A 21,853-nucleotide genomic window follows, 5' to 3' on the forward strand; every position below is an offset into this window, starting at 1 on the left:
TCATGAATCTTACAGAGGATATCTCCAGAAACTTATTGTTACTACTGGCCCATCCCCCGGGGATGACCTACTTTCAGAGGTGAATCTCGCCTACCAATGAGAATGCCTTTGTCTGAGAGAGAAAAATCCAGCAAGATGAAAAAAAACTTGTATACACTACAAGTGCAATAACACAGATGAATTTGAATATGAAACCTTTAAATAAATATTTAGAGTCGAGAGTCAGGTGAAGGTTGGAGACACAGGCTTCAGATGAAGAAACTTTGAAGGGATGAGAGAATTAAAATGTTGTGTAGTTAAATGGGAAAATGAAAGGAGTCACTGAATAAGATGATAGAGTACTTGCTGGAAAGTCCTGGGAGGCAGAGACAAAAAAACATACCCAGAAAAATGGGAAATTAAAAATAAACAGGAGCCCCTGGTCAAACCAAACATACACAGAAGAAAAAAAGATAATTGAACCCAAAGTCTTTGAAGTATTGATAAGTGAACTCAAAGTCTTTGAGGTATTGAACAAACGATTTAACGAGATATTCTCAGTGGTAACAGGCAATAAAGAGGGCTAGGACAACTGGACACTGACAGGTGCTGGAAAACACATGCACAACAGGTAATAAATAAGATTTAAGTAAGCTGGGTACAACCATAGGACCCGAAAAAAATGTCAGGGTGGATTCTATGAGATGAAGGGTAAACACTTTTGTACCACTATCAGGGATCAACTGTAGCCAAGTTAATGAACTCATTCCCAGCGTCCTGGGAAATTGCTCAAATAATGCCAAAATCCTAGAGAGGTGCTATAAACTTTCCCAAAAAAGGGTTTAGTAATACGACGACAGATGAGAGTGAAATTCAAATGTTTTGGGCATATTTCACGATTGAATATCAACAATGTGGAATTTTTATTCCGGGTTAAATTACATCAAATATATTTCAATTTACCTCTTTTAAACGGCTTTAATAATTAACGGTTTATGTAACTTTTGGGTAAGAATAGTATCTATTAAGATTTTCATACATAAAAAGGGAAATTTTTTGATGTGGTAATTTATCAAAAGAAAGAAACTTGGAATCGTTTAAATCATTACATAATTGGTGAATCCTCCCCAAACTTGACCACTATGGTATAAGAGGCCATGCGCTTGCATATTTTAAATCCTACCTTTCTAATTTGGTATCATTATGTCACCATTAAAGAACAGCCTCATCAATACGGCCACTTGATACTGGAGTTCCTGAGGAAGTGTCCTTGGACCCTGCCTTCCTCATTTACATCAATGATTTTCCAAACATATCCCAAAACCTGAAACCCATTCTCTTTGCTGACGAAAACCCAATTATGTCATACCCACCTCTTCCACCTCGACACCATTGTTAACGAGGAGCTGCTCAAAATATCGACTTGGGTGACAGCCAATAAACTTACATTAACACTGGCAAAACCTACTATATTATGTTTGTAGCAGAGCAGGTGTTGCGCAACTAACATTAAGATCGACAACACTCTAATTGCCAGACGTAATGAGGGCAAATTCCTTGGCCTATACCTCGACAACAACCTAAATTTCAGAACCCATATCCCAAAACATAGCAAAAAGTATCCAAAAAGGTGGGATCCTCTCCCAAAATACGATATTGAGTACCGCAACTGCCCTTCTAACACTATACCATTCACTTATATATCCATACCTCACCATGCTATCCGTGTTAGTTCAACTGCAGCAACACACCTAAAGCCAATAATAACTCCAAAAAAAGCGCAGTAAGAATAATCACCAAATCCCATCCCTGCAACACCCCCTTCATGATCTAAACTTACTCCCTGTTCAGAACATCCACACTTACTACTGTGCAATCTACATCTACAGGACCTTAAATTCCAATATTAACCCTTTAAACCAAAATGCTTTTTGATAGTTGTGACAGGATCCACAGGCATAACACCAGACACAAACATCTCTTGACATTCCCGTGTTCGACTAAACCTTTACAAAAATTCAATGTATTTCAAAGGACCTAAAAAACTGAACACCCTACCTGAAAACTCTAGAACTGCAGACACATTCATCCTTTCAAAACTACAGTTTGAAAACATCTATCTCCTGATCCACCCTGACAACTAACTACATGAAACCACCTGGTGGTTCAATTACACTCACCCCCTGACTATAAACCAGAAATACTAATCTTAATCTTAAAATAATAAATCCTAACTAGTCATAAGTTTGCCTATGATACTCCAATATAGACACTTTGTATTGTGCCAAAACAAAGCATTACATTGCTAAACTCACAAATTATGATGTAGTCATTAGCCTTAATACATAATCTGTAAGGATTTAATGTTAAGAATTAATCAAAGTCTGCTTGAAATGCCTAGGCCATGCTAGGTGTCCTAGTGGCCCCTCTGTAATTAGTATTTTATAACATGTAAATCACACAATACCCAAAACCTGTAAACCCACATTGTAACCCTTATAAGAATAAACTTTAATTTAATTGAATGACTTATCTGATCGACTTACATTTCACCAATGGTGTGAACACAACCTCTTTCAAGGGAGGGGTGGCCTCTTTGGGGCGGGGAAAGCCTTTGGTGAGGAATTGGGCCCTAGGTCTTCTTTCTCCGACCGAACTAATTACCCCGCAATCCACCCTACCTTCCTTCCCATCTTCCTTCGCCTTCCCTGTTCTTTCGCCATCCCCTCCCTCCTTCCTTTCCTGTTTTTGGCATCTAGGGTTCCTCTGAAATTCTAGCTCCTAGGTAGGGGAAAGGGTGTCGATACATCCCATTCCCTGAGTTCCTTGTTGGTGATGGTGCTGGCCCTGGAATCTAGATCATCTTGGGATGTCCTGTGTCCTCTCAGAGTTCCAGGGGGGGCTTAGGGTGTCCTTTTTGGGGGACGGGTGTCTCTCTGGGGGCTGCCTCTTTGGGTTTCCGGGAGGGGTAGCTGATGGCGGTATGCCTTAGACAGATTTCACGCCGCCCTCTCTTTGTCTGCGGAGGTGGCTCGGGGATGAAGTTGCTATCCTGGTTTGCTGGTTTACGGGCATGAAAGGTAGGATGGCATGGGTTCCATATAACATCTGCACAGCTGGCTGCTCGGGCTCTTTTCTGGTGCGATGGGGGTATGCAGTACCTTTCTTCCTCCTAGGGAAATTTTCCTCCACATTCTCCGATCCACCCTTTTTTTCCCTTTTTTAATAGATGAAAAAATAAAACTTATCATAGAGACCATAACATACTAGCCCCCCCCAAGCCCTTTCCTCAACACCATAATAACCCTGGCACACTTCTGGGCCATTCTTTGACGTTTCTTCCAACCCGGGAACTTCTGGAACGTTCAATTAATCTCCCTGGTACTGCGATTTGAAGATCCTTTAAACCTTCTGAACCTGTGGCTTTGACTATGATCACGGCTTCCCACATATAGTGCATCGACTTTTGGATAGTACACATAATTTTGGATGGTCCACCTTAAACTTTCCGTCAAAACAACCTCGACCTGTCACTGATGATCCTACCTCAGTTTCCCATCATGCTTCTAAGAAACGTCCAACAGAATAGTTTTCTTTCCTTATACCTGTTTAAAAGTCTTTCATGGAAAGATCCTTGCTCTACATCCACCTCTACTGACTAACTTTCCGACCACAGCATCAGCAAGACACTCCTTCGCCATGTTGGGCAGAATATTTCCTTCATGATATAAGAGTGGCACATGCATTGTCAGGGACAAAATGCAGAGCAGGACAAATCTTCACTTCTAACGTTAACACTCCAGTTTCGATTCACATCAAATCTCCCTTTAAATTCTTACTGTGGATCTATTGTCCTTCCATATACGATCGTACAACGACTTTCTAACATGTAATGAAGACTTGTAGAGACCCAGCCCAGAATCTCCACAGCATTAAAGTTGACACTTACATAATCCCGCCTGGCGGAGGCGATATCCTTTCAAAGTAGAGGCTAAGTTTTGACTGCGAACTGCCACCCTCTGATTACGTAGCAGACTACGCCTACAAGTGCAGGTGGGGATCCCCCACCCCCAAAACGTCGAAAATACGGCGTTTCGGCCATCCGAAATATTGCAGGTTAGTAGCAGAATGCCTGTCTGTCAAGCAGCTGACCGTAGTGCCCATGTGGCAGTCACCTTCCCATTTTCCTTAACTGCAAGAGGGGCAATACACCCGTTTTAGCGTTGCCCAATTTTCTTTAAAAAAAAACTGGTCATAAAGAGAAAGACAGCTTCGTTGCTGCGGCAGTTCACTCCGCCTGCAAGGAAGACTCCACGGCCTCTTATTCCAGGGTCGGTAGATGGCCCCAGACCTCAGTGATGCTCCCGCCACATTCCGCCCACAACCCTTCCGCAGTCAATTCTATGTCCAACTCTTTTTTAGTCCTGGCTCTGGAGGTTCTAACCTCATCATCTAGTCTTACCCTACTTCTTCACATTCTCACTCACATTTTTCAACGTATACTCGCCCTCCATTCTAAATTGACGCCACATATTCTTGAAGCATCTCAAAACCACATCTTCATTTACGTCCAAATCTTAAACCTCCAAACCACATGAATTCCAAATGCTTTCTCCCTATCTCTGGGGCCGACCTATACCTCGAGGTGCATCCGATATTGTTTTAGATGATCATCCACCCTACGTAAATTGTTCTCGCCTGTGTCTTCACAGTTTTTGCTTGTGAAACACCCCTACCCCATCTTTTGGGGTTGCCGTTTTTCTCTACTTTTTTCTCAAACTACATCTTTCCCTCCACTGCCAAGCTCCTTCCGACTTCTTTCTCCTTTGAAAATATTAAAGCCATCTCCGCGTTTAACGAGGAGACTACACCTATGATGGCCACCAGTCCGCCTACCGACACTTCACACTCTCACCTTCCGCGCTTTTTTTTCATACCGCCTTTTTTTACGTCATCCCAATACTTCACCCCTTTCTAGTTTCCCCTTGCCTCCGCATTTTTACTTTACTGACCCCTAGTCCGTAAACACCTGCAAATGTTCTGTTACGCCTTCTTACAAGATCATGGCTTATTTAAAGTGGAATAGTCGAGGCTTCAGGGTATACAGGGAGAGGTTCAGATATTGCTATCCTATCTTTTTCCCTTTTTTTGTCTGTTAAGAACTAAAATTGCTCCGCTATTTTCAATTTCATCTTGGGCTATATCTTATTACATTCATAGGATCCTTGCCCGATGGAAGTTTCAGAGAAAGAACCCCCTGTGCACCACGGTATACCCCTTTTTCGGGGTTTGTCGTACTTGCTGTAATTTCACTGCAGCCAGCATCTACTTGGACAAGTGGTACTCTCTGCTCTTTATATTTTCTCCTGGCCATTATTTATTCAGGATGTGGCACCCCTGATTTCTTCTCTACCTTTCCTTTCTCTTTTATATAGAGATTTTAATGCCTATCATTTCCCTTTAGGAAGGTCCATGTACTTGGTGATCAGTTAGAGGCTCTTCTCACTTCTCTTCCCTCATGTTTTAAATACGCGGTCAGCAGTCACATCTTGTAGAGGTATTCCCTTCTACGATTATTTTGTGTAATCTCTAGTTCTTCGCAACAGTTGGCACAACGTTGGTCCCAATTGATTCATAACAAATTATACACATATAACTCTTCATCAACCTTACAACCCCTGCACCGCTGTATAACCCTGCTAGTTTAGCGCCTGGGTTTTGATTATAATACCTGAACACAAGGCTTACGCAGAACATTGTGGGATTTGTCCCAGTTTGCCAATTTTTGAGTGAACAGTGATATTCATGACTTATTATTCCAACGAATGTTTTTTCTGATTCGTTTTTAAAAAAGTATTTAAGATGCATTCTATAATAAGACGATAACCCCATAAATTTGATCCAGATAGGCTCAAATTTTGAATTTTGCCAAATGTTAAAAACCTGGAAACGTTGGAATCAGATCAAATACTCGAGAAACCTTTTCTAGTCAGCTGCAAATTTTAAAACTGATAACTTTATTAAAATATAGTTGTTGCTCACTTTGATCATATTCACTGTTCTAGTGAATGCTTCTTGCGATTGTCTTCAAACCCTAAATGTGGTATCCTATAATAAAAAAAATTGTATTTGTATTTGCACTGGTGCAACTTTGCATTTTTTCATTTTTTTATCAAATTAAGGTTTTAAAAGTCAAAATAAAATATCTCTTCTCACAGGCTTGTCAGAATTTTAACTGGAATATAAATGCGAAAAGAAGACACAAAGTGGGGTTTGAACCCATGGTTAGTGAGTACTAAACACGAAGGGGGTTGGGAAACCCCTGGTTAGTACTGAAACTGCACGAAGTGGGGTTTGAACCCATAGCTAGTGAGTACTAAAACTACAGCCTGGTTTGGACTCACCTGCCAGAGTCAAACCCCACCTATTCCGTGTTTTAAATAAAGGACGATATCAAAAGACCTGACAAACATTTCTCAAGTACTGCACTCCAACACGACAAGTCCAAGGAAAGTGTACTGTCTAGATCTATTTACAATGCTAACATACTTATACTTAACGACTCTCTACGAACTAGGTTTGAGAGCAAAATCCAAATTCCACTTCTCAAATTCGTGATTACCTCATTCACGGTTACCAAGGCAATAAAGCGAGTTTACTACTGTTTATAAGAGCTGTCTATGTGTTATCAATGCAACTTTAAAATCTCTTATTAAGTAAATTTTCCTAACATTTTTCTATCTATAAAGGCGGAGACTGTGTTAAGATCAACTAAAGCCAATCTCCAACTTGTAATGTACACGAATATATGCATTCTTTCTTAGAAAAATACTGTTAACCTTTCCAATTTGGTTTTAGGTCAGGAAAAATAATATTGATATTATAATATGTTTGACCCTGTTTATTCAGCCCTGAAAAAATTAAAAGATCTAGAGGACTCCCTTTTTGATCTAAGAAAAATCTTTTGATTCTTTGGGGCACAAATCTTGCTGATGAAATCAAAATATTATGGAATCATAACACTTGCTCTTTCAAAAGTCCTACCTTTCGGAGACGTCTGAATGTGACTATAAATGTCACACCCTCAACAAAACAGCAGGAATAACAATAGTAATGAATAGTAGGAATGACCATAGTGAATACAATAGTAGGTCAGTGCCCTGACCTACTATTGTTAATCGTCAATATTAATGATGTATCAGATGCCCTCTGACCTGATACCAGTCCTGTTTGCAGATGACACAATGAATCACTTACATCTTGAGCCTGTTATCCCAACAACATAATCAAAAGAGGATCGTAAGATTTCTACCTGGGTGTTCACCAACAAACGTTTTTTTTAATACTGACAAACGTTCTACATTTTTCTTGAATAAATCTAAAAACCTCAATTTAACATAAATGATTCAAACATAGACAGACAAGACGAGAAAAATTCTAAGATATACACCTGACTGAAACTGAAAAACACACTCATCTAACACATAACTGTGAAAGTGTCCAATACTATCATTCTATAAAAAAACATTATTATCAACAATGACAAGCTATTACAATATTCACCCAATCAGGTTTCATATATAACACAATAACACATACCCGCATTATCCAAACGTCTTATGCAACTTAAAACATCCACACGATTTTGTACTACTGCACGCTTTATGTACAAAAATTGTCGGTAAAAATATTTGACCCGTTTCGTTTTACATAATTTATTTGTGAAAGTAAAGTACAATAAAGTTATGAAACAATTTTTATTATTTTTCATCTACCCTTTGATGACTTTGTATACACTGGAATATACACAATACACAAGTGCATTTCTCTTAATGTATATGATTTCAGTTTTTAATGACCCTCACATTGTCGATAAACTTTAATTCATTAACCAGCCTTTTTTTGCACCCGGTCGTGGAATCTGTTAGAGGAAAATAGCAATATCTGCATTGATCCACATCTTCATCAGATTTTCCTTCAGCTTTGCATGACGAGGCGTCTCGCTTTAGATCGTTCTTATCTTGTGCCACGTATTTTCCATCAGATTTATGTCTGGGCAATTGCCGGCCCAAACAGCACGTTAATATTGCATATACAGAACCACTTATGATGGAAGTTGAGGACCTCGCAGCCTGAACATCACATTGCAATTTCATCTTGCTATTTAGACCCTTTAAAATACTGCATCACGTTCTCTGTTTTGCTTAAGAAGGACGAACAGGTCTGCCCTTTCTTCACACCACTGAAAAACATACCACGTGACTTAGTGTTTTAAACATTTTTCTGAAGACTTAGAATTGTATCTGACATTACCCAGAGGGGCAAGAACTAGTCCTGGCGAACATTGAATACACAAATAATTGGGTTCATCATTAAATATCTTCTACTACTGCTGTGTGCCCCAATTCTTGCATTTATTCAAAATTCCAACCTCCTGGTAGCCAGGGTTCGATAAGAAACGTGTACAACTATGAGTCTCGAGGGGGGTAGTGGTCTTCGCACAGCCTGATGCACATAGAACTCTCCGAAACAAATTTAAGCAAATTTGGAAGTTTTTTATTCAGATGATGAAATTACAGGATTGTTGGTCGCTAGTCTTTCAGTAATCAATCTCTTTTATTGGGGGTCTTTTTAAAGGGCGACCAGGCATCGCTTTACCAGCAAAATCCATAGCTATAGCCGGTTCAGATAGCTTTGTCCCAAAGCAATATTCTCTTTCACTCTTCACACGACCCCCTCCTCCTAGAAATTAGCTCACAGGAATAATCACAGCGAAAAAATATTAATCAGATGTATTTCATTTCTCGCCTTTGAGAAAAAAATTTTCCCATTTTGAGTAATTCCAGCCGTCTGTAGTACAATGCACAGGGAAAAACATTAATGCAGGTACCGCATGTCTTGAATGCAGTTAAAATTGAAGCTGAATATTTGAAGTAAATCAGATTTAGTATTCATAGGCTTTCATGTGGGTGGTAATATCCAAAATCATCAATAAAAATTAAAAAAAAAAACATACACCACCAAAACTAAAATCCCTTTTTCTAAGAAATACAAATTTTTAGGCCAAACTGAAGAAGGAAAACTAATGCTGCCCACAATGCTCTGAATATCCAGGAATTTGAGCAAACTATACCAGTCATGTCAGTGCTGTAACAATTCTACACTGTAATTTTTAGAAATAAAGATTATCATTATATTATTAACACATCACTGATATATCCAACACTATATTGTTACACATCTCCAGAATGCACAACATGATATTACATCACTGTAGCTACACTACAGAACATATCACCCAAGCATACACCTCTACATACAATCTAACACTGTATACTAATATAAAACATATCAGCAAAAATACAGGTAAAACATCTATAACCACAACATACACTAAAACACACAACTACAGCATACACTAAAACACATCACAACACACATTAAAACACCTATAACAACATACTTTAAAACACACAAATCCCATACATTAAAGCACATCACCCCACTTCTGGAATAAAGGATTCCTTATAGGCTAAGTGTTCTCAAACTTCAACTTGTGGTTTTAAAGTAAAAGCACAAATAACTAATGTGACATTTTATTGGGCAACGTTTCGTTCAGGAGCTTTGATTGCCGTTAAACGTACATGGACACAGAGGGTATATATAGGCTCAGAGTGAGGTTCAATACTGTGGTAGTAGTAGTAGTAGAAAACAACATGGTAGAGAAATTAACTCGTACATGAGGTAAAGGATATTTTAGATGAGTGGTTCAGAGAACCGGGCAGTTGATAAATTGAAAAATAACGACCCAAGCTGAGGGACTGATTACCTCAAACTCCTTCTCCTTACACCTTTCTACTTTGTATTGAGTTTATGAAGCCACTGTGTGGCGGAACGTTTCCCGAATAAAGATTCCATATGTTGCATAAGTGTCTCAATCTTCACTTATACCAATGTTACAAACACAGATCACTGCATAATATTAAAAGCAACACTAAGCAAATAAAGTACATTTCTGAGAGCACATCACAAACCACTGTATTGGTGGGGATTGAACCGCGGCAAGTGAATCGTAAAATACCTGGCCTGGAATTTATTGACTCACTTGCCGCGAGTTCGGGCCTCACCCGTAAAGTGGTTCATTTGCAATAGTGTTATTTTGATCATCGTGACACATCAACAGCTCCAAAACCAATGGCACAGCATCACCACAAATACATTACTACAGCATAAACTGCTACATCATACATCACACAACATTCATCAGTATCATTCGCCATTCCAATATACATCACTTTAAAACACACTATAACACAAGAAAGTACAATACTACTGGGCAATACACAATAACCGGCACATAGAAGGAGAGGAGCTTATGACGACGTTTCTGGTCCGACTTGGATCATTTACAAAGTCAAATTAACGAAAGGAGAGAAGGAAGGGAGTATATAAGGCAGCAGACAGGGACGGACAAGAATGATAATAGTGAGGTGGTAGTAGTAGTATATGGTGGAGAGAGTCAAATACTAAGAAAGAGGAGCACTGCGGAAGCTAGAGCCACACGGGGTAAGAGCAAGAACACAGAATGGGAAATAATAAAGGACAAATACCTACGAAAAGAAAACCCAAAGGAGAAAAGAGGAAAGGGAAAGGAGGAGAAGGTAAAAGAATCAGGGTTAAACTACTGGGTGTTCTGAGTTTGCAGGATTTTCAATATAATGGGAAAGGAAAGGGATCTACAGAGACAAAACCAGGACTAAAATTCATACAAGGAAAGTTGTGTATTAGGGAGGATTCAACCAGACCGACTGTGAAAGGAAGTAGGGGAGAAGGTTTTGAGAAGACCAGTCAATAGGGTGCCTGTTTTTCTTCTGACATGACAGAAAGAGCATTGTTAGGTTCAAGCCTGACATTACTTTTGGCTCCTAAGTCAGCCAGAAAGAAATCGAAGCCATTGCCTTCAAGTACTGGGGAGGACAGGAGAAAGAAATAAAGTAGACACCAGGAGCATCTACAGAGGAGGGGGAGGTATGACCTATATTAGTGCGAAGGGGTGTTAGTCTGGCAAAGTAAGTTTGATGTTAAGGTTAGAGAGTTGTTGAATAAGGGGTTTGGAAATATAGGAAGGTAGAGAACAGGAAGTTCCCAGGAGTAAGAGTTTTCAGAGGAGAAAGTCCGTTTACACGTGAGAAGGCAGAGTCCTATGAAATGGGAGATAACTAAGACGGGAAAACGTTCAATAGTGAATTTTTTTGAAGGAACTGAAGGATCACAAATGTGGAAGCACGGAAAAGAGGAATAAACACTCTTTAGGACAGAGAACCATGATAAGAAAAGTATAAATGTACAGCGCTAGACCCCAGAAAGGCAAAACCTGTATCTGGGGCGGTGACTTTGTAAATGGTCCAAGTCGGACCGAATCGTCGTCGTTAGCTCCTCTTCTTCTATGTGCGGTTATTTTGTGCAATTATAACACAAATCTCACTCAAAAACACTATACACACATTACTACAAACACTGGTACAACATTTTTCCTTGTAATTTTAGCAAAAATACATGTCACCCAAATTCATTATTACAAAAATCATAATATTCGCACCATACACGGCAACTACATCATACACTGTAACATCCATCAGTATAATATACACTACTATATTAACATCTCCACACTATTCACAGAACAGGACACATCACTGCAACACACACACAGCTGCAACACACACACAAGCTAACACACAACGCTGCAACACACACAGCTGCTTAACACACACAGCTGAACACACACAAAGGCAGCTGCAACACACAACACACACACACACACACACACACCAAGCTGCACACACACACACAGCTGTACAAAACACAGTGGTAACAACACAGTGCAACACACAAGGTGCAACAGCTGCAAAACAAGCACTGCAAACAAAGCTGCTGCAACACAACAGTGCAAACACACACAGCTGCAACAACACACAGCGCAACACATACAATCTCTAACTTAACAAAAAATATCAAAAAGAAAAATATAATTTCTAAAAATCACATAATTTTGATACAATAAGAATCACATCACTTGTCAATGCAACACACAGTCCAAAAAACAGAGCGAAACACACAACACAAGTTCAACTTTTACATCAAACACTGTACACCCATACAATGCACATTCAGTACAATATATCTACTGTGAAAATACAAACACATCACACTTAATTCAAACAAACATCACTATCATATACCTTTCCCAAACAAAAAATCACCACTTGCAAGTTACGCAACATACACTAAAAGCGCAAAACATCATACACTACCATAGCATGCATCACATCATACACCACATAGCATGCATCACATCATACACCACTATAGCATGCACCCCATCATACACCACTGTAACACACATCATCACATCATACACCACTATAACACTACACCCCATACACCACAATGCAACATCATCACATACACTACTAACACACATACGCAACACCACTAAGCGTATCGTCACATCAATGCCCCAACTATAAGCACATCATACACCGCCATAGCACACATCACACACCACTATAGCCACATCACATACACCACATAACACACATCAAATACAATACTATAGCTCACTCATCACATCTAAAACCCCTATAGCAAAACATCACATCAACTAGCGCCATCATCACATCATACACCACTGTAGCAAAACATCAATCATACACCACTATAGCACAATCCACATCACTATAGCACATCATAATCAAAACCCCTAAGAGACAACATCATACACTCCTAATGACATCACTGCAAATTTACTTTGGCACATCACATCAAGCCCACTACACGCATCACATCATACACACTACAGCGCACATCACATACACCACTATAGGCACTGATCACATTATAGCGCACATCAAATTCCCAAAATTCACCATTATAGTGCAAATCACTCATACACCACCTTAGTAAAATTCATTATACATCACTATAGCACAACATCACCATCTTACACCACTTATAGCTCACATCACTCGAACACCATATCACATCACCACATCACACTCCATATTAATCACATCATACACCACTATAGTGCACAACCCTCAACCTATGACACTCATATCAAACCCCTATAATCATCACATCAAACATCTAGCGCAATCATTCAAACACACTTAGGCAATCACATCATAACACTATAGGGCCCCACAAAACCCCATAGTCACTTTTATCACCACTTATGCACACACTCAACAATTTCCATCACATCAATACATATCTATAGACCATCATCACATATACCACTATAGTACAACATACACATATACCACTTTTAATCACATCACATAAACCACTATAGCACACATCATCACATATACCACTATAGCACACATCATCACATATACCACTATAGCACACATCATCACATATACCACTATAGCACACATCATCACATACACCACTATAGCACACATCATCACATATACCACTATAGCACACATCATCACATACACCACTATACCACATATCACATATACTGCTATAGCACACATCATCACATATACCACTATAGCACACATCATCACATATACCACTATAGCACACATCACATACACCACTAAAACACACATCATCACATCATACACCACTAGAGCACACATCATCGCATAAACCACTATAGCACACATCACATACACCACTAAAACACACATCATCACATCATACACCACTAGAGCACACATCATCGCATAAACCACTATAGCACACATCATCACATAATACACAACTTCAACACACATTTAAAAATAGCCACACTAACACACATGATATCGTTAGAAAAGGTGCATATCATGTCAAACATCACTTCACTCATTACTAAACGCTTATTAGTATATCCCACTGCGTTATAACTCACGTCACCACGTTCAACAGTACACCACCCGTAACCACATCATATAACATTGCAACATACATCACCAAATAATTCACCACTATTCCATACATCATGACATTATTCACTACTAAAAGCGTATCACCACAACATTCATCTCAACTGATACACGATTCATGACTAAAACATACACCTGTTCAACAACACTTACGTTTGATACAGTACAATATATCATATATCACAAAACATGCATCACTACAACATACACCGCAACACGTCCCCACAACATGTACCAGCTCAACATCCATTGCAACAACATTCACGACAAACATACATTATCACAACACATATCTATAAAACTTGCAAAAATACTAGACATACAAGATACATCACCACATTATACATTAAATCACATATAATTAAAAAAAATGTATGAACTCACATACCTAAAATATACAATAATACAATACACATTTGCACAGCACGCAATACATAGTTTCTGGACGTCAAGTTGTGTAAGTTATCACGTGTCACTTTCGTTAATCATTTTGGTTTCTGTGAAATAACTGAAGAATGTCTCTTCTGATCACAGTATTGGACTTTATTTTGTTATTTTAGGTTATAACTTGAAGGAGGGGTGTAAATGTTGCAGTTTAAAAACTGTAGTGTAAAGCACCCTTCTGGCAAGACAGTGATGGAGTGAATGATGGTGAAAGTTTTTCTTTTTCGGGCCACCCTGCCTTGGTGGGAATCGGCCAGTGTGATAATAAAAAAAAAATAATAACAACTTAATGTTCTGTTATGTGTCTATAACATGTGTGTGTTCTCAAGATCTTTCTTAAACATGTGTATGTTATGTTAGTAAGCTTACCTGAACCGTACTTAAAAACCGAGTAATTGTTACTTAGAGAGAAACATACTGATTTAAGCCTGAGTAGATCTCATTTCGCTTTTATGCATCAAATTGGAAAATTAAAATACTGTTTTTCATATGATAATTCCTGAGTGCTGCTCCTGATTAGCCTCTAGCCTTTTTTCCTCATAATGTGATAATGCAGTTTCTGAGTGGCTTCAGGCTTAATGTCCTTGTATACTTGAGGATATTAGTCACTTTAGTCTTTTGAAGGGTTTGAATTAAATATGGACCGTATAAGTCCTAATTTACAAATTCATTGAAGAAATTGGGATATTAATTTCCACATGATGACTTATAAATGTCTCTTTTGATTCCCTTCAAATAATCAACATTAATGTTTATCTACATTATCAAATGATGCCGCAAGCTGCAATATTCCAGTCACGTGCATTGAGGCACAAAGGACTGGCATTACTGAATACGGGGACACCTTCGACAGATAGCGCAGAGATCGAAATGATCTAGTATGTTATACGTCACATATCCATCATCCTATGAACGGTGGTGAAAGCACACTGATACATCAAAGACATGATAACTAGGCCCTAAAGAGAAGTTGATCTGTATACCTGTTGATAATATAAGGTTTATCTGGTAAAAGGCAATTTAGGATATTTACATAAATATTCCGATATCTATATATCATAAATATGATATCTTTACATATCACACATTATATTATACTTGATATCCTAAACAAATTTTTAAAGTGGTGGACTGGTAAGCCAGCGGAAGGTTTGGGTCAGATATCCAAAATCTGGAGTGGTGGGACTCGCGTCAGGAAGAGCTTGTCCAGTTTCATGACGAATATTACCTAACCTATCCTACTAGCTAACACTATATTTCTCAGCAAGTAGTTTATCAAACATATGGTGTTCAAGAGAATGACAAGAGGAAGACCGCATACTTTGCATTTATTCTGAACGTCATCTGTCCATATGCTAAACCGTCAGAATTACTGGTAACCAAGAATAAACCTGGCTATTAATACTGCATCAGTCAGTCTGCTTAAATTAAAATTTACTCTGCAAATGTGTTCTTCAGCGCTATTGTTATCATTGCGAGTTATAGATCTACTCAAACTTCTATCTCTATTCTGGCAACATTCAGATAAATCATTTTCTTCTCTACTATTAATGTTATTGCCTAACAAGGGATTTACTAAGATTCAGTTCAGTCTTTTCCATGATGGCACTGGCTTTGGCTAAGTCATCAACTTTAACATATAGGAACAATTCAATGTGATGGGATACATTTTTTTAATTTGAACCTGGGCATCTGCAATAAGCATGTTGCCACAGTTCTATGCTCTTAGTGATAACAAGGAGTCATGATAATTTTTACTAATTAACTTGGGTGTCATTATGATTGAAACTTCAGTTTGCAATGTAGAAGCCCAGGTGAAAATGCTGAAATCTAACTCAGCATGGTTAAATATCACACGATTCAAACCATACCACGGGTAGGGTTAGAACCCGCGATCAGAGTCTCAAAATTCGAGACAGACGCGTTAGCCACCCGTGGTATGGGTTGTCTGCAATCGCGTCATTACGATTTCGTGAATCACCGGATTCACCAGTTAAATATACATCACTACATTATATACAAATGCAACCAACATAGCCAATATATTCTAGTGTAACAAACACGCATCAAAACCTAAAAAAAAAATCTCATGTTACCACATTATTCACCAACCAAGTAGTCATTAGAATTAGCTATAAGAAAGAAAGAACCGTAAAAAAAAGATTGTCGTTGGTTAAGCCTAATTGCTCCTATCCCAGTGAATAATTTAATCACGATCGCAATTAAGAGTACAAATGAGGTCAGCGCCTGTATTAATGAAAGTTAGAGGAGAAGACAATTTGCTGAGAGGAACTAGTGAAGACGGATTGTGAGAGCAGCTGGAGAAGCGATTTCTGAAAGCAACTGGTTAATATATGATACTAGGAACAACTGGTAGCACTTCATTGAGAACAAATACAGTCTCCTGAGTACTAGTGATACACTTTACTGAGAACAACGGGGAAATACAGTTTACTGAGTACAACTGGTGAATACGCTTTATTGATAATTGGCAAATAAAGTTTACTGAACACAGCTAGTTAATACAATTTGCTGAGAGCAACTCGGAAGACTGCTAAGAGTAACTAAATAAGACAGTTTTCTGAGAGTAACTCTGAATAGTGTTTGCATAGATCAACTGGAAAACACTCTCCTGAACGTAACCAGTTTACTGTGAGTAACTAGAGGAGAGAATTTGATGACGAAATATAATGGGTTAATTAAAATTTAAGGTCACTGCCTCGTGAAAATTATATTTTAGAGCAGAGTATAAGAATTACTAAGCTCTTACATTAATCGTGATTATGCGAAACTGGGTTTTCTACAAACACTTCGACTTAATTTTTTTACCATGTGAACAGTGAAAAACTTTAGGCATTGTCATTGTCATTGAGTAAGAGAGACTAATGTGAATGTAGTATGATGTGTAGAAAGATGAAGATGTACTGTGACTTAGGTAATGGTATGTACAATAATGATGTCTGTGATGCTTAATGTAATGATAAGAAAGTATTAAAGGGTTTGGTCTGTAGTACAGAGTCTGTAGAGTGAAGGACGTAATTTGTAGAATAATGAAGACTATGATGATTAAGATGTGTATAGTGATGAAACAATGGAAACTTATCAGCTATGATGTATTGAATGATGAAACAATGATGACTTACCAGCTGTGATGTGTAGAGTGATGGAACGATGGTGACTTAGCAGCTATGATGTGTAGTGTGATGGAACAATGGTGACTTACCAGCTATGATGTGTAGGTGATGGAACGATGGTGACTTACCAGCTATGATGTGTAGAGTGATGGAACAATGGTGACTTACCAGCTATGATGTGTAGTGTGATGGAACAATGGTGACTTACCAGCTATGATGTGTAGAGTGATGGAACAATGGTGACTTACCAGCTATGATGTGTAGTGTGATGGAACAATGGTGACTTACCAGCTATGATGTGTAGAGTGATGGAACAATGGTGACTTACCAGCTATGATGTGTAGTGTGATGGAACAGTTGTGACTTACCAGCTATGATGTGTAGTGTGATGGAACAGTTGTGACTTACCAGCTATGATGTGTAGAGTGATGGAACAATGGTGACTTACCAGCTATGATGTGTAGAGTGATGGAACGATGGTGACTTACCAGCTATGATGTGTAGAGTGATGGAACAATGGTGACTTAGCAGCTATGATGTGTAGTGTGATGGAACAGTTGTCACTTACCAGCTATGATGTGTAGAGTGATGGAACGAGGGTGACTTACCAGCTATGATGTGTAGAGTGATGGAAGCGGGGTTGGCACTGGCAGGTAAGCAGGTGTAATTGCCGGAGTCAGGGCGTCGTACGCCAGCTAGCGTCAGTACGCTGCCGTCTCTTGTCTTCTTCACCGACACCTGTAACATACATCTGCCAGTGTGAGAATCACCTTCATTTGTCCACCTGACACAGGACCCAGGAGAAGTGTGAGTGTGATGTTACTCTGGTGAAGACTAGTAAGTGTGATTATTATGTTACTAATGTGAAGACTGTTAAAAGAGTTCTGTTATTCATGTGAGGACTGTTGCAAGAGGGTTATGTTACTCGTGTGTGGACTGTTGCAAGAGTGTTATGTTACTCATGTGACTGTTGCAAGAGTGAGTGTTAGGTTACTCATGTGAGGACTGTTGCAGGAGTGTTATGTTACTCATGTGAAGACTGTCTGTTGCAAGAGAGTGTGTGATGTTAGTTATTTAATGGCTATAGCTCCAGGGATAAAGCAGTATTGCATATGTAATGTTGACGTCAGTGTCAAGTAAAAGATTAAGCGAGTGTTGTATTTGTGATGAACTATTGCATGTGTGCATTGCTGTTGTACATTGTATATCTTTTAGGCGTGAAGTTGCTGCATAGCAGCACTTCAGCAGCACTTTGCATATGTAAACTGCTGTTGGTGTAACTGCTGTTGGTGTAACTGCTGTTGGTGTAACTGCTGTTGGTGTAACTGCTGTTGGTTTTGTCTGACCTTGGTATATTTTTTTGTTAAAAATAACCATTTTGTGTGATGAAAACTGTCTTAAAGACTTAAAAATTTAGGTATTAACATGATGGGCAAGTAATTTCAGAGACTGAAACTTCAGGGAAATTTTAATAATAACTTAGAAGAAAATAGAGTAACTTTTGGGAAAAGACAAAACCTTTAGAGACAAGGTGATAACACAGTTGAAAAGTTAGTAATCGGAGAGAAGGTAATTTAATATATGTAACTTAAGGGACAAGAACGTGAAAATGAGTAACTTGAGAGACAGCAACCAAAAAACAATATAGTAATTTAAAGGGTAAGGTAGTATAAAGGGTAAGGTAGTATCTTGAAGGGTAAGGTAGTATCTTGAAGGGTAAGGTAGCATCTTGAAGGGTAATGTAGCATCTTGAAGGGTAAGGTAGCATCTTGAAGGGTAAGGTAGTATCTTGAAGGGTAAGGTAGCATCTTGAAGGGTAAGGTAGTATCTTGAAGGGTAAGGTAGTATCTTGAAGGGTAAGGTAGTATCTTGAAGGGTAAGGTAGCATCTTGAAGGGTAAGGTAGCATCTTGAAGGGTAAGGTAGCATCTTGAAGGGTAAGGTAGCATCTTGAAGGGTAAGGTAGCATCTTGAAGGGTAAGGTAGCATCTTGAAGGGTAAGGTAGTATCTTGAAGGGTAAGGTAGCATCTTGAAGGGTAAGGTAGCATCTTGAAGGGTAAGGTAGTATCTTGAAGGGTAAGGTAGCATCTTGAAGGGTAAGGTAGTATCTTGAAGGGTAAGGTAGCATCTTGAAGGGTAAGGTAGCATCTTGAAGGGTAAGGTAGCATCTTGAAGGGTAAGGTAGCATCTTGAAGGGTAAGGTAGCATCTTGAAGGGTAAGGTAGCATCTTGAAGGGTAAGGTAGCATCTTGAAGGGTAAGGTAGTATCTTGAAGGGTAAGGTAGTATCTTGAAGGGTAAGGTAGCATCTTGAAGGGTAAGGTAGTATCTTGAAGGGTAAGGTAGTATCTTGAAGGGTAAGGTAGCATCTTGAAGGGTAAGGTAGCATCTTGAAGGGTAAGGTAGCATCTTGAAGGGTAAGGTAGCATCTTGAAGGGTAAGGTAGCATCTTGAAGGGTAAGGTAGCATCTTGAAGGGTAAGGTAGCATCTTGAAGGGTAAGGTAGCATCTTGAAGGGTAAGGTAGCATCTTGAAGGGTAAGGTAGCATCTTGAAGGGTAAGGTAGCATCTTGAAGGGTAAGGTAGCATCTTGAAGGGTAAGGTAGCATATTGAAGGGTAAGGTAGCATCTTGAAGGGTAAGGTAGCATCTTAAAGGGTAAGGTAGCATATTGAAGGGTAAGGTAGTATCTTGAAGGGTATGGTAGCATCTTGAAGGGTAAGGTAGCATATTGAAGGGTAAGGTAGCATATTGAAGGGTAAGGTAGTATCTTGAAGGGCAAGATAGTATCTTGAAGGGCAAGATAGTATCTTTTAGAAAAAGTGACTTTAGGAGCAATACCCTATGGAACTAGGAAGAAGCCAGTGAGACAGTGTTTTGTTCCTTGTGGGACATTAACTAAAGTGTCAGGGTACTAACTTAGGGAACAACAATATGTATTTCAGTCGATGCATTGCCAAAGAGAAGTATCCTTGTATTGCATTATCACAGTTGCTGGTGCCATAATAAAGGCTAGTGGAAGATTGCAGTGAGGCATAAGTTCATAATGCAGTTAAACGTTTGCGCTGAAAAACTAAAAGGTATCAAAAAGGGCATTCGTAAGTCATTTTATGGAAACTATCCAAATTTCTTCAATAAAAATTGTAAATTAGGACAAACGCATCAAAGTCTAATTAAAATTCTTTCAAATAGAGGAAAGTGACAAATAGTTCAAAATATACTAGCACATCAAGCTTGAAGCTGCTCAGAAGCTTCGTTATCACTTTACGAGCAGAGAAGCTTCAAATTAATAAGAAGCGGCACTCAGAATTTATCACATGAAAATCGGTATATTCATTTTTTAAATTTCGTCAAAAGAAAAGCTAATCGGGACCTGAGCAGGAAAAAAATCATTCCAAACTTTCCTCTAAGTAAGCTTAATCAGATTTTAAGAAATGAGACGAGTTTTAAGAATGTTTGGTGGACATAAGATACCCATGTGTCTGTACCATCTGTCTGGTAACGAATTTTCAGTCGGCCTAACCAAAAGAAACCAACTTAAGTCAAACACTGTGATTTATTTCTGATCAGCGCACACATTCCTCCAGGTACTTCACAGTCACCAGTTTCATTAATAAACCCGATTCCTGAAACCTTAACCTAACCTCAGAAAAACATATGAGCGCTTAAAATGTAATGCTAACCAGTAATTGCACAGAATGCAACAAAATTTGTGCCTACGCAGCCTAAACTCCCCCCTTAGACGATCCATCTGCTTCATGGGATCCACCAGCCACTCAAGACTGATGACGTTTGCAATAGTTACATTTTATACCGAGGAAAGCGCTAAACCCGTACGGGTCGTGTAGCGGCTGTAGAATGGGAGGCGCTCAAATTCGATTCAAGCTGGAAGATAAGTCCGGTTCCTTGGATCAAGAGCTCCTCACTAGAACCAAGGAAACACTTATGAAACATTGGTAAAATAATACTACCCTATTTCACGGGTTAAAACTTGCAAAATGGCTGATCAGAGACGATTTTCTCCAGTAATGGCCGATCAGAGAAACCTTTTTCCAGTAATGGCCGATCAGAGAAACCTTTTTCCAGTATTGGCCGATCAGAGAAACCTTTTTCCAGTAATGGCCGATCAGAGGAACCTTTCTCCAGTAATGGCCGATCAGAGAAACCTTTCTCCAGTAATGGCCGATCAGAGAAACCTTTCTCCAGTAATGGCCGATCAGAGAAACCTTTCTCCAGTAATGGCCGATCAGAGAAACCTTTCTCCAGTAATGGCCGATCAGAGAAACCTTTCTCCAGTAATGGCCGATCAGAGAAACCTTTCTCCAGTAATAGCAGGGAAACAATGACTATGA

The 21,853-nt window shown here is 39.0% G+C and overlaps 1 protein-coding gene across 1 annotated transcript in view; it reads right to left on the reverse strand.

Moving 5' to 3' along the window:
- Positions 1-17,939: 17,939 nt before the first annotated feature.
- Positions 17,940-21,853, reverse strand: part of LOC128691064 (zwei Ig domain protein zig-8-like) — a 424,774-nt gene continuing 420,860 nt past the window's right edge. Inside the window, exon 5 of the mRNA XM_070089263.1 lies at positions 17,940-18,241. Within this exon, the coding sequence (XP_069945364.1) occupies positions 18,068-18,241 (174 nt within the window). The 3' untranslated portion in view covers positions 17,940-18,067. The remainder of the gene's footprint in view (positions 18,242-21,853) is intronic.

The sequence above is a fragment of the Cherax quadricarinatus genome, chromosome 27, assembly GCF_038502225.1.
Source record: "Cherax quadricarinatus isolate ZL_2023a chromosome 27, ASM3850222v1, whole genome shotgun sequence".
NCBI lineage: Eukaryota > Metazoa > Arthropoda > Malacostraca > Decapoda > Parastacidae > Cherax > Cherax quadricarinatus.